The sequence below is a fragment of the Ambystoma mexicanum genome, chromosome 14 (genome assembly GCF_040938575.1).
Source record: "Ambystoma mexicanum isolate Mex_15411 chromosome 14, UKY_AmexF1_1, whole genome shotgun sequence".
NCBI lineage: Eukaryota > Metazoa > Chordata > Amphibia > Caudata > Ambystomatidae > Ambystoma > Ambystoma mexicanum.
This window is the reverse complement of record NC_090940.1, coordinates 439,352,750-439,366,394: the sequence shown is the minus strand read 5'-3', so window position 1 is coordinate 439,366,394 and position 13,645 is coordinate 439,352,750. Positions and strand designations below refer to the sequence as shown.

The 13,645-nt window shown below is 49.1% G+C and overlaps 1 protein-coding gene across 2 annotated transcripts in view; it reads left to right on the top strand.

Moving 5' to 3' along the window:
* The window catches only part of BBOF1 (basal body orientation factor 1), a 441,525-nt gene that overhangs the window by 265,508 nt on the left and 162,372 nt on the right, over positions 1-13,645 (top strand). For both annotated transcript variants that reach the window (XM_069637643.1, XM_069637642.1), the window contains exon 6: positions 8,029-8,099. In XM_069637643.1, coding sequence (XP_069493744.1) covers positions 8,029-8,099 — 71 coding nt within the window. The remainder of the gene's footprint in view (positions 1-8,028; positions 8,100-13,645) is intronic.

The window sequence follows — 13,645 nt, the reverse complement described above, 5'->3', positions numbered from 1 at the left end:
ACGGGAGTGAAGGGAGGGGGAGCCAAAGGAGGCAGGAGAGCAGAGGTGGGAGATGAGATGTGGGTGGAAGAGATTGAGGACAGGATGTCCTGAGTTTTAGAGGTGAAATGAGAGGCCAAAGCAGTTCAGAGAGCCTAGGAAGGAAAGGGAGAGGTGGAGACTTCATTTGGATTGGCGAGTTCCTTGTATATTTAGAAAAGTTCTGCTGTGTCTATGTTTGAATGGTGGGACTGACTTGGTAGAGTTTCCGCCAGTTGGTTAGCAAAGAAGTGATATTGTGATAGAAGAGAAGTCTTCAACTCTTGTGCCTGATTTGGAGGGCCCTTGACAAGGACCGCAGGATTGCAAGGTCTGTGTTATGTTGTCCGAGGCATATCCTTGTTCTGTGCTCAGGGGGTGGTGTTGATGTCTCTTATCTTTATTGAGGGCATGGAGGGTATTCTGGTTTCCTAGGCTGACCTGAGAGTCGAAAGAGTGGAACAAGCAGTATGGCAGTCAACAATGTTCTTAAATGTCTCTAGCACCATGGTCATCGGCCCTTACCTATTTCCCTAAAGTTACAAATGCTGCCTAGCGGTTCAGAATAGTCACTTAGGGTATTGAGGTTTTGTAGTGTCCCAGGCACTTCTTTTTTTGGTCATCTTTACTAATTTAGCATTCATCCAGCTCTCACGTTTGTCCTCTTAGGCTCTACTACCTGGTTCTCCACCGGACACTGTCTAGCTGGTTTAATGGGGGGAAGTTTGGGGGGGGGGGGTCAGGCGTCAGATGTAGAATTAATAGATGAGCCCCAGGGTATTCATTCTTTCCCCACCTGTTTGGGTTTAGATGTATGCCATCTCTGACCGTGGGCCATCTTAAGTGCCACTTTGCTCTGGCCTACCCTTGTCTTTCAGTTTGGACTGTCTCCAGCATCTTAGGAGGGCTATCTTAGCCCAGGTCTTTAGGTGGTCAAGTCCCCTGGACTATTCTCAAAGATTACTTTTTTTCTTACTATCTTGTATCCCCCTAAACCTGTCTATGGCATTGTGTATCTTTCTTTCTTTCTGAATTCTCTTTCTCTCCACTCGTTCATGTGCCTGTCTGCTTTGAGGCTCTTCCTTCTACTCTAGACTTTGGTGAACCCCTCTACGACCACCTGCTAGTTCATGTTGTTGTCTCCTTCACTCCCACTTTCCACACGTTTCCTTCTATGTCCTCTTTGATGTTCTTCCTTTTTCACTGGTTTTGGCAACCCTTCCTTTACTTTTCCTTCCATGTTTGTCTTGTCATGTCTTCCTCTCCTTTTCCCCAGTTTGTCTTGTCTTCCTCCTCCACTTCCCCTTTTTTCTACCTCATTTGATATTTCTTCTCCTCTCCCCTCTCTTCTTCCCCTTCTCTGCTGTTTGCCTCATTCTCTTCTATCAAGGCCAGCTCCATCACTCCCACCTCCTTTATAAGCTCTCCTTTCACTCTCCTCCTCATACTACTCTGTCCACCTTCCACTGTAACCACAATCATGTCCGTCCACTGGCCACCCCTTATTGTTTTATCGGTTCTATGACAAATCATTGACAGTTGTTTTTTCGACTGGTGTTTTTGCGAAAACATTTTGCCGAAAAAAGTCATCGAAATGTGTTTTTTAAAATTTTTGGGGTGGTTCCCCCAAGCTTCGCCACCTATGTGTTTACTGTTCCTGACCCCCAACCGTTTATCTGCCCCCCCCAAATTTCAATGAGTTTTTTCGACAAAGTATTTTCGTAAATACACCTGTCGAAAAAACGACTGTCGATGAAACAACATGGTACCATTTTATCCTATCAGGAAGGATAATTGGCCCTGGAATTGCAGAATGTGAGTTAGTTGTGCGCAGGTTGAGTGTGAGGCCCCTGGCAGGTCGGTCATCACTCAGACAACAATATTCTCAGATGGGCTAAATGGTGCAGTGGACTGTCGCACGGTTCTGGACACCAAAGTTACATAATCACCGGTTCCCATTTTGGAAATAGATGCTGCCTTTCTCCTGAGCAGTCGGGTGCAAGCATTTCGCTTCTATTGCCATGTGATTTTTAACTCTGTAGCATGCTTGCTAGCTGTTAGAATCCAAAGACGAAAGCAGCAGGATGCAACAGGTAGAAAGACACACATAGAGTGGAAGTTCTACTCTAGAAGGAAATGGGCAAGTAGCTGAGAGCAACACCAATTAATTATGGGTTTATTAGTTATAGTACTTTTCCAAGGTGGCCCCTGAAAAGGGCCAGCTGGAACAAAATAGAGGTTGGGGTACTAGCACTTCCAGGGTTACAACTGCCTATAAAAAGGCAGCACAAGCAATTGGAGATTGCTTGGCAACGTCTATTGGTTGCTCATCATTAAGAAAAAAAAAACGTTCCTGACCTGTGGGTTCCATTCCGTCCTTTATGCTTTTGTGTGTCCTCGCTGGAGTACTTTGAGGCTTACTTGGCTTCTCCCCCTGCCCAAACTCTGTCTCTCACTCAGTGTACACACTCCTGCACGCCTCCTCTATCCCGGCTGCTCCTGTCTAAGCCTCTGCCGTGATGGGCATTTCAGTGCCTGGCAATGTTCCTGATCGCCACAGTACTTGCACATCCCAGTGGTCGATGATCGCCCTTGATTCTTGTATATTTTAACCACTAACCCTATCATTGGGAAGACTTTCCCCTGGAAGGCCAGGGCATTTTCCTGACACCTAAAATATTGACCACTTTGAGGGTTTGGGGGGAGCTGGTAGGTGTTGGCTTGAAGGCAACACGTCTTGAAGGCTTCACCTGTGTGGGTGAAGCCATTGCATCTCGCAGGAAGACCGGCAGCAGCAGCCCTATGAGCTGCATATTCTGTATGCTTCAAACTCCTTCTTTCAAAGTACTCTTCATAAGTCTGAGAGCATAATGGGGGAGCCAGGAAAGTTAGGAACACCTATCTCTTCACACCAATTGAGGGCCTTGGGGAAGAAAGGCTGGGTATGGGGCAGAGGCCAAAGGGAATCCCCAGAATACTGCTTCTGGTCTCAGCTCCGTGATGGTCCTCAGCCTCAGCCTCTTTAACGTGATCGCTTAATATAGATCATGTTGGTTATTCAGGGCCATGTCGCAGGTGGTGTGTTCTCGGGGGCGTTTAAGATTCAGTGGGACCTGCATTGCCACATGTGCCCTTCTCATTATGATGTTATCTTGGTGTAGGTGTGAGTTGTTGTGATTCACTTTGAATGTTAGGTATGAGGTATCCATGATTGTTTCTTCCCTTATTAATAACTGGTTGTTGTTGTGGTATAGGTGAGGGTCGGTTAGGGTGTCTGGTTACTGACAAGCAACCTGTTGCTGGGTGATGTGAGGAAATCCCCTGCTGGTGTCTGGGGATGGTGGATGCTGTGGCGACACTGTCCGGCTTCCGCCACCTGCAGTGTGATGCTGCGCCCTCATTTGGTACTCAAGGGGTCCCACAGACCATCCCACCCTGCCACATGACTTAGCTAGAGGACTGACACAACACATGATGTCCAAGATGGAGGCTGATTCTTATGTAGGTGCCGCGTTTTGAGCATGCACATCTAGTGTAGGAAGACCACTCGCCCAATACCTGCACAGCCATAGCAAACACAGGTTCCCTCACTCCAGAATAGGTTGTTTTAGTGGGAGTAGATAGGGTCCTGTAAAAGGAACAGATATGTGTGAAGGTGTAAGGAGTTGGCGAGTGGGTTGTGGCGGGTGGTTGAAATGGAGAGAAGAGGGTGGAAAGAAGCAGAGAGAAATGGAGGAAGGAGTGGTGAAAGAGGCAGCTGGAAGGAGAAGGTGGGAGGTGGAGGAAGCTGCAAAAAGGTGGCTTGAGGGTGGTGGAGGAAGGAGTGAAAAGAGGAGGCTGAAGGGTGACGGAGTTGGAGGAAGATGTGAAGAAAGATGCTGCTCAAGGACGATGGGTGGAGGTGGCATGAGAAAGGTGGAGAGAGGATGTGGGGGCAAGGAGGAGGAGTGAGTGAAGGGTGCCAGTAAGGATAGAAGGGGCTGAGAAGAGCTGGAGGGAGGGGGTTGTGCTGCAATAAGTGATGAGGAGACGAGATGGAGAAGTGCTCCGGGAAAGGCCATGTACAATAAACATACAATTAGAGGTGAATATGTGGAGACCAGAGGCACTTTAATGAGGTCATCAGCAAGAATGAGAGGGAGGGATAGAGATGGGAGGAAATCTTGGGGACAGACAGAGACATATGTAGGAGATTGGAGGAGACAACAGCGGGAGAGGAAATGAGAGAGTAGGTCAATAGGAGACACCAGGGTGGGAGGAACACTAAAGAAAGGAAGATGGGAAACATCCAAGAGGAGGGAAGAGGCAGAATTTGGCCATTTAAGAGGCCTTAAAGTGGGAGACCGTGGAGCGTACTCTGTAATGGGGGTGACAGGTTGAGGTAAAGAGAGGGTTAAATCCGAGAGGAGCTGTGGAAGGTCTGGCAAAGTAAACCTAATGCTTGACAGGGTGTAAGTATGAGCACATGGTGAAGCGTGTAGGAGGTAGAGCGAGTGAAGAGGAGAATACAAGAGATATAGGAGAGGTCCCCTTAGGCAAGAGATGGTGGCGACCTGCTGAGGAGAGTGTGGATGGGAAACTTGTGGGACAGAGACAGGAACCTGGGACTGGACGATGTCAAGGCAGCTATAGTGATACCTTTAGAAAAACCTAGGTTATTTGTTTCCTGGAGGATCTTCTTAGGTTTTGCAACCCCTGCTCAGCCCAAGCTTTGCCAGATAAGATTTTAATTGCTGAACTCAAAGGACAACCTATCCTAATTCTGCTCAAGTTTTACATTGCATTTATCTAGTTTGTCCCAACCGTGTAACTAGCCCTAATAAACCTTTGTTTGTAAATATAACCTCTCATGTCCGCCTGCTTGGCTTTGTGACAGTGTGTACGACGGTGTTTCAAGTTTCCCCTTTTCTTGACTAGGTAGAACCTTTTTTCAATGTGCGTTTGTTCTTGTTTCATGAGTCTGAGTATACTGGTGGATATCTTGTTCATGTCAGTGTAGAGGTATTTGTTTGTAACTGAAGCTCTGAAATGAGAAGAGTGAAGGAGGAAGGGGGGCCTTGGAGCTTACATGTGCACACAGTTCTAGGCGAAAAGGGACTTCAGTGTTTGAGGGAACACCCTCTACAGGGGGCTGAAGGCCAGGCCCTGGAATACTTGTAGCCTGGCGTTTCCTGACCTATGATTCCAGAATTGACTCTAAGCTGCATAGGTGTCTGCCCTGCTGAGGATCAATGTTTGCATGACATTTGAACGGGGTGGAAGCAGGTCACACTCTTCCCACTTTTCTCCTGGTCCCTTGGACGCCAGCAAAGAGAGAAAGATCTCCAGGTTATGGACATGATGACTTAGTTGCCTGTATTGCAAATGGATAAAGAACCTGTTTTTACAGGCGTGTGCTGCCAATGCACCACACAACCCCTGTCCTGCTTTACTCGCCTACATCAATAGGAGCACCCCTTTATCATTGCACCCCTTCACCCACGTCTTTGAACCTTCTTAGTTCCTGAGCTTCTCTTCTGCCTGTATTTAGTGGAACCTCGAGGAAGGAAGAGAAGCGGATCCACTCGGAGATAGAAAAAGAGGAAGGAAGGAGCAGTTTTCCATGGGTTTCATAGCAGAGGTGTTCATCGTTATCATGTTGAACAGATGACTAGGACAGGGTGCACACCAGGAGGTCCCATCATAAGCCTTAGAAGACAGGATGAGGTTGTGAAGATTAGAGGTATGTGGAAGTATGGGTACCAGATAACATACATCCCTGGCAGGAGATTCTAAGGTGAGAATGTTGTCATTCTCAGGGGTATGCAAGCTCATTTTGGCTCCCAAGGATAGAGTATCTTTGGGTTTAGCAGGTGAATGTAGTGGTGTCTGTGTACAGGAATGTGTTTGTGAGCCTCGGGCTCAGACATGCATAAGATGATGGATCACTTTACATGATGAGCTGAGGCCTCCTACTAGACTACTAGCTGCAAGCCCCTTTCAACATGTTCTTGAAGACTCTGTGAGGCTCTTCTGGCAAAACAAAAGACAGCAAGGACAACAAACTGGGCACACGCAAATATGGCAGTACACAAATCAAACATGAATTCTCAAGATATTCCTTGTGGTATCTTCAGAATGTTGCCTTGATCCCATGTTGCAGTGGATTTTCGTGTCCGATGGGCTGGAAGCTGCCCTATACAAATACGCCTGGGCTAAAATGTCCCTTTCTTGCATATTCTTCCAGAATGGAGCTGCCTTCTCTCTGGGAGACTCTGTGGTATCAGGAGGATGTCACCAGAGCAAGCATGGATGAAATCCACCTCTTCCTCTTCCTCTTTCATAGAGAAGTACCTTGAAGTACTTCACAATGGTCCAGCCCATCTCCTCTGACCGCCCTTTCTTTTCAATGTCTCAACAGACTCTTCTGCAGGTGTTCACCTATACACCTGACGAAGAGCCACTATCCTTGTGAGCTACAGCCATTTTCGAATTCTCCCTCAGAAGGTCTTTGTATGGCTAACATCAGCATACTGCTCACTATTGCAAAGATGAAGACCATGTTCCTGGCCAGCTGAAGCAGTGTGTGGGGGGGGGGTCATTATAAAATTATGTTTGGGCTCCCACTTCTACACAGCTGGGAAACACGGTCTCAGGTAGGTAGCATTGTGGTGCATAGATTATAATGGAGATGTTTCCCAAAGCAAACTCCAATAGGGGATTGTACTGGTCTGATTGTACTGGTGTTTATCATTGAGGTTACATAACATGAGCACTGCCTGAAATTGCATTAAGCTCCAAGCATATTCACTGCCCGACACCAAAGAGCTGAAAGCAGGGACACACATGTCTGTGATATGTTAACACCTTTTACACATTCAAATGAATGCAGCTTTTCATTTGTGAAGATGGGAGCCTCCTTAGGGGAATATGCGCATAGCATCAGTTCCATTTTGTGGCTTCATTCTGTGACACAATCCCAGATAAAGCAATGGAGAGATGAGTGATGGGTGAGTAGTTGCAGATTTTCACAGGAACGGTATCTTGGACTCTGCGCAGCAGAGCGAACAAATGCAGCCTAAATGACCACTGAAAGCTATTTAGCTTTCTTTGACAACAAGGTAGTCATGTGGTTGAAACCCAGATTGGAAAGGCAAGTCAGTGTTAAGAACTAGCCTTCTGCTGGGTACTGCCAGGCCGGTGGGAGTGGAAGGCCTGATGGCTCGAACAAAGTCAGTCTGTAATGTGCACGTTGTACACAGCAAATTGAATGCACTAAGTTAACAAATATTTTCTTCATAATAAGACTGTTAACATAGGGAAGACGGCTCAGCCCTCACCCCCAGACCTCCCCCATCCCCCTTCCGAGGCTTGGGACCCTCCAATGTACTGAGTTAAACAAATATTTGCTTCATAATAACACTGTCAAATTGGGGGCAGCGGCTCCTGAGGTTTGAGACCCCTTCAAACTGAAAAGCATATAAGGCCTTGTCGCTGTCTCACAGCCCCACTCCCTGTCCTTCTGTATCCACCAAGTGAGTGTACATGCTAACACTGGTCCAGAGCCACTGGTGACCTCAACTGGCTGTGAGACTTATTCATACCCAATGTCAAGCCACACAGGTGTCCAGCCCCCTCCTCCCGGAATAGGCAGAGCCCAAACATACACAAAGTCCGAGAGGTGCAGGTTTCTTCAAGCTTTTAGGCAAGCCCCTTCCTTTCCATTCGCCCTAAACCCATCCAAAGAGTTGTTTCATGAACTATCTATTCAAGCCTAACCACATGGCCCACTGTTGACACGTGCCCACATTCTGAGACAGGCACATCATTATACATGGCAAGTGTTTGTTTCGTTTGACCTTATATTCCATGAGAAATAGTTCTTCATAAAAGTTGGAACAGCATTTGGATAATTGTGTTTGAAATTGTGCGGTATTGTTTCTACATGCAAAGAACCTCGTGGGTCTGGCACTGTTTGTATGCTCACAGCTCGTGGATGTGTCATTGATTACAAACCCCTTATTCTTTCAGCAACGCCTGGAGAAAGAGGCTGAAAAGAAGACTGTGCTGCTGGCAGAAAGAGCCCACAATGAAGCGATTGTGTAAGATGCGTCCTCTCTCCTCCACATCTGGGTCTTCTCTGGCCTCTCCTTTCACCCCGCATCTGCATCACCAGTTCCATCGGCCTCCTTTCCGTTCCTAACTCCAACAGGCCCTCCTCTGGAAGATCTGGCTCGCATTTTACGCAAACATGTGCGCACTCATTTTCGGTTGTGACCCTTCGACTACGCATGTTTCAGTTGAAGGTTTATTGCGGTCAGACAGTTTGATGTTCGCATTCTCACTGCAATGCTGACCAGTCGCGAGCTGGCTCCTTCACTGGCACTGCTCTGTTGTTAACCCCCTCCCTCCTATCATTCACACTCTTATCCGTTCTATATCCATCCCATTTCCTTTTGCTGCTTGCCCACATTTGTCTCTTTCTCCTTCTCTCCCCATTTCCACACTTTTGTCCTACACACCCTCACTTTTCTTCCTTTTTTCTCGGCTCTCTGTGTCGTTAAACTCAGCAGACACCTTTTCTTCTGCCATACCCCTTGCTTGTTTTTTGGACTCTACACACTCCTTCCCCTTGTCCTGAATACTTTGGTGTCTTTCAACTCCATATACTAATCCCATTCGCCTCAGCGCCGACCCCCCCATGTGTTTGATCTCTTCCATCTCCTTCCCCTCTCCCATGTCCTTATGTGTCTTTGAACTGTACACACTAATACAGTCAGCCTCAGTCTCCTTATGTCTTTGAACTTTACAGACTCTGTACCTTTTACATAAGCCCATTTGTGCCTGAACTCTTCATACTGTCTCTCTTCTCCCTCAGTCCTGCTATGTCCTTACACTCTACATACTCCTTCCTGTTAAACGAGGTTTCACGGGATCGCTGGTTACCTTTTCTTCCCGGGGTTCGTGGAGTCGAGGCAGCCAGTATGTCGGAGCGACAATGCCGATGAATTAGTAACATGGGAAATTAACCCAACACCCTCCTGACAATAAATGACAGGATAGCACTGAACAAACTCCCAACGCCACGGGTGGCACTTCTCTGCATTAACGTGACGTCGGGACAGTGTTTCCACTGGCAGAGAAGGCGGGTGTGTCCTTAAAGCACCAGTAGATGGATGAGCTGTTCTTCGGGACTTCCAGGAAGGCAGTAAGGCACGGGTACCGGCAGGGCACAAGTCAGGTGAAGGGGGAAAAGTCAGGCAGCAAGGACAGGGAGGACTGACCAGGGAATTCCCACGGGACAGGAGTCAAGGAAGGAAGAAGGCTAGACAGGGAACCCAGACAAGACCCCTCCTAACCCCAAAACCAGAAAGTAGGTAAGGCCAAGACAGGGCTGGGAAACCAGGAACTGAATGTACCACGGAGCAGGGAAGGAGAGGAAGGTAGGTAGGCAGGACAAGGCAGGGCAACACTAAGCAAAGGGTAACTGGAGAGACTGAGGCACAGGTAAACAGGCTCCAGCAGCGCATACACGGCAACAACCGCGTTGAGACGCGTTGTCTCTGTGTATGCGAAGCCCGTTTAAGGTCCGGGGCCAAAGCGAGGCCTGGGACACAAGTCCGTGTTACTGCGCATGCACGTACGTCGAATACTGACGATCCGCGCATGCACGGAACATGCAAGATGGCTGCGCCCACGGACCGCGGAACGGCGTGGGGAAAGACGCCAACGCGGATAGAGTCTCCATGAAGGAGGAGACTGCCGAGGCCGAGGACCCGGATCCCCGTAGCAGGTAAGTGGCGCACGCGAGCGAGCGCGCGGCGTGACACTTCCCCATCCTCAGTCTCGGCATGTCTTTACACTCTACATATCCCTTCCCCATCCTCAGTCCCGCTGTGTCTTTACACTCTACATACTCCTTCCCCCATCCTCAGTCCCTCTGTGTCTTTACACTCTACATACTTCTTCCCCCATCCTCAGTCCCGCTGTGTCTTTACACTCTACATACTCCTTCCCCTGTGCTCAGCCCTGCCATGACTTTACACTCTACATACTCCTTCCCCCATCCTCAGGCCCGCTCTGTCTTTACACTCTACATACTCCTTCCCCCATCCTCAGTCCCGCTGTGTCTTTACACTCTACATACTCCTTCCCCCATCCTCAGTCCCGCTGTGTCTTTACACTCTATCCCTTCCCCATCCTCAGTCCCGCCGTGTCTTTACACTCTACATATCCCTTCCCCCATCCTCAGTCCCGCCGTGTCTTTACACTCTAGATACTCCTTCCCCTGTGCTCCGTCCCGCTGTGTCTTTACACTCTACATATCCCTTCCCTCATCCTCAGTCCCACGTGTCTTTACACTCTACATACTCCTTCCCCTGTGCTCAGCCCCGCCGTGACTTTACACTCTACATACTCCTTCCCCATCCTCAGGCCCGCTGTGTCTTTACACTCTACATACTCCTTCCCCGAACCTCAGTCCCGCTGTGTCTTTACACTCTACATACTCCTTCCCCCATCCTCAGTCCCGCTGTGTATTTACACTCTATCCCTTCCCCCATCCTCAGTCCCGCCGTGTCTTTACACTCTACATATCCCTTCCACCATCCTCAGCCCCGCCGTGACTTTACACTCTACATACTCCTTCCCCCATCCTCAGTCTCACCGTGTATTTACACTCTACATACTCCTTCCCCCATCCTCAGTCCCGCTGTGTCTTCACACTCTACATACTCCTTCCCCATCCTCAGTCCCTCTGTGTCTTTACACTCGACCTATCCCTTCCCCATCCTCAGTCCTGCTGTGTCTTTACACTCTACATACTCCTTCCCCCATCCTCAGTCCCGCAGTGTCTTTACACTCTACATACTCCTTCCCCATCCTCAGTCCCGCTGTGTCTTTACACTCTGCATACTCCTTCCCCCATCCTCAGTCCCGCTGTGTCTTTACACTCTACATACTCCTTCCCCTGTGCTCAGCCCCGCCGTGACTTTACACTCTACATACTCCTTCCCCCATCCTCAGTCCCGCTGTCTCTTTACACTCTACATACTCCTTCCCCATCCTCAGTCCCGCTGTGTCTTTTCACTCTGCATACTCCTTCCCCCATCCTCAGTCCCGCTGTGTCTTTACACTCTATATACTCCTTTCCCCATCCTCACTCACGCCGTTTCCTTACACTCTACATACTCCTTCCCCCATCCTCAGGCCTGCTATGTCTTTACACTCTACATACTCCTTCCCCATCCTCAGTCCAACCGTGTCTTTACACTCTACATACTCCTTCCCCCATCCTCAGTCCCTCTGTGTCTTTACACTCTACATACTCCTTCCCCCATCCTCAGTCCCGCTGTGTCTTTACACTCTACATACTCCTTCCCCTGTGCTCAGCCCCGCCGTGACTTTACACTCTACATACTCCTTCCCCCATCCTCAGTCCCACCGTGTCTTTACACTCTACATACTCCTTCCCCCATCCTCAGTCCCGCTGTCTCTTTACACTCTACATACTCCTTCCCCATCCTCAGTCCCGCTGTGTCTTTACACTCTGCATACTCCTTCCCCATCCTCAGTCCCACCGTGTCTTTACACTCTACATACTCCTTCCCCCAACCTCAGTCCCTCTGTGTCTTTACACTCTACATACTCCTTCCCCCATCCTCAGTCCCGCTGTGTCTTTACACTCTACATACTCCTTCCCCTGTGCTCAGCCCCGCCGTGACTTTACACTCTACATACTCCTTCCCCCATCCTCAGGCCCACTGTGTCTTTACACTCTACATACTCCTTCCCCCCATCCTCAGTCCCGCTGTGTCTTTACACTCGACATACTCCTTCCCCCATCCTCAGTCCCGCTGTGTCTTTACGCTCTATCCCTTCCCCCATCCTCAGTCCCGCCGTGTCTTTACACTCTACATATCCCTTCCCCCATCCTCAGTCCCGCCGTGTCTTTACACTCTACATACTCCTTCCCCTGTGCTTAGCCCCGCCGTGACTTTACACTCTACATACTCCTTCCCCCATCCTCAGTCCCGCTGTGTCTTTACACTCTACATATTCCTTCCCCATCCTCAGTCCCGCTGTGTCTTTACACTCTACATATCCCTTCCCCATCCTCAGTCCTGCTGTGTCTTTACAATCTACATACTCCTTCCCCCATCCTTAGTCCCACAGTGTCTTTACACTCTACATACTCCTTCCCCATCCTCAGTCCCTCTGTGTCTTTACACTCTAAATACTCCTTCCCCATCCTTAGTCCCGCTGTGTCTTTACACTCTACATACTCCTTCCCCTGTGCTCAGCCCCGCCGTGACTTTACACTCTACATACTCCTTCCCCCATCCTCAGTCCCGCTGTGTCTTTACACTCTACATACTCCTTCCCCCATCCTCAGTCCCGCTGTGTCTTTACGCTCTATCCCTTCCCCCATCCTCAGTCCCGCCGTGTCTTTACACTCTACATATCCCTTCCCCCATCCTCAGTCCCGCCGTGTCTTTACACTCTACATACTCCTTCCCCTGTGCTTAGCCCCGCCGTGACTTTACACTCTACATACTCCTTCCCCCATCCTCAGTCCCGCTGTGTCTTTACACTCTACATATCCCTTCCCCATCCTCAGTCCTGCTGTGTCTTTACAATCTACATACTCCTTCCCCATCCTTAGTCCCACAGTGTCTTTACACTCTACATACTCCTTCCCCATCCTCAGTCCTGCTATGTCTTTAAACTCTGCATACTCCTTCCCCCATCCTCAGTCCCAATGTGTCTTTACACTCTACATACTCCTTTCCCCATCCTCAGTCCTGCTGTGTCTTTACACGCTACATACTCCTTCCCCCATCCTCAGTCCTGCTGTGTCTTTACACTATACATATCCCTTCCCCATCCTCAGTCCCGCCGTGTCTTTACACTCTACATACTCCTTCCCCCATCCTCAGTCCCGCTGTGTCTTTACACTCTATCCCTTCCTCCATCCTCAGTCCCGCCGTGTCTTTACACTCTACATATCCCTTCCCCCATCCTCAGTCCCGCCGTGTCTTTACACTCTACATACTCCTTCCCCCATCCTCAGTCCCACCGTGTCTTTACACTCTACATACTCCTTCCCCCATCCTCAGTCCCGCTGTCTCTTTACACTCTACATACTCCTTCCCCATCCTCAGTCCCGCTGTGTCCTTACACTCTACATACTCCTTCCCCTGTGCTTAGCCCCGCCGTGACTTTACACTCCACATACTCCTTCCCCCATCCTCAGTCCCGCTGTGTCTTTACACTCTACATATCCCTTCCCCAACCTCAGTCCTGCTGTGTCTTTACAATCTACATACTCCTTCCCCATCCTTAGTCCCACAGTGTCTTTACACTCTACATACTCCTTCCCCATCCTCAGTCCTGCTATGTCTTTACACTCTGCATACTCCTTCCCCCATCCTCAGTCCCACTGTGTCTTTACACTCTACATACTCCTTTCCCCATCCTCAGTCCTGCTGTGTCTTTACACGCTACATACTCCTTCCCCCATCCTCAGTCCTGCTGTGTCTTTACACTATACATATCCCTTCCCCATCCTCAGTCCCGCCGTGTCTTTACACTCTACATACTCCTTCCCCTATCCTCAGTCCCGCTGTGTCTTTACACTCTATCCCTT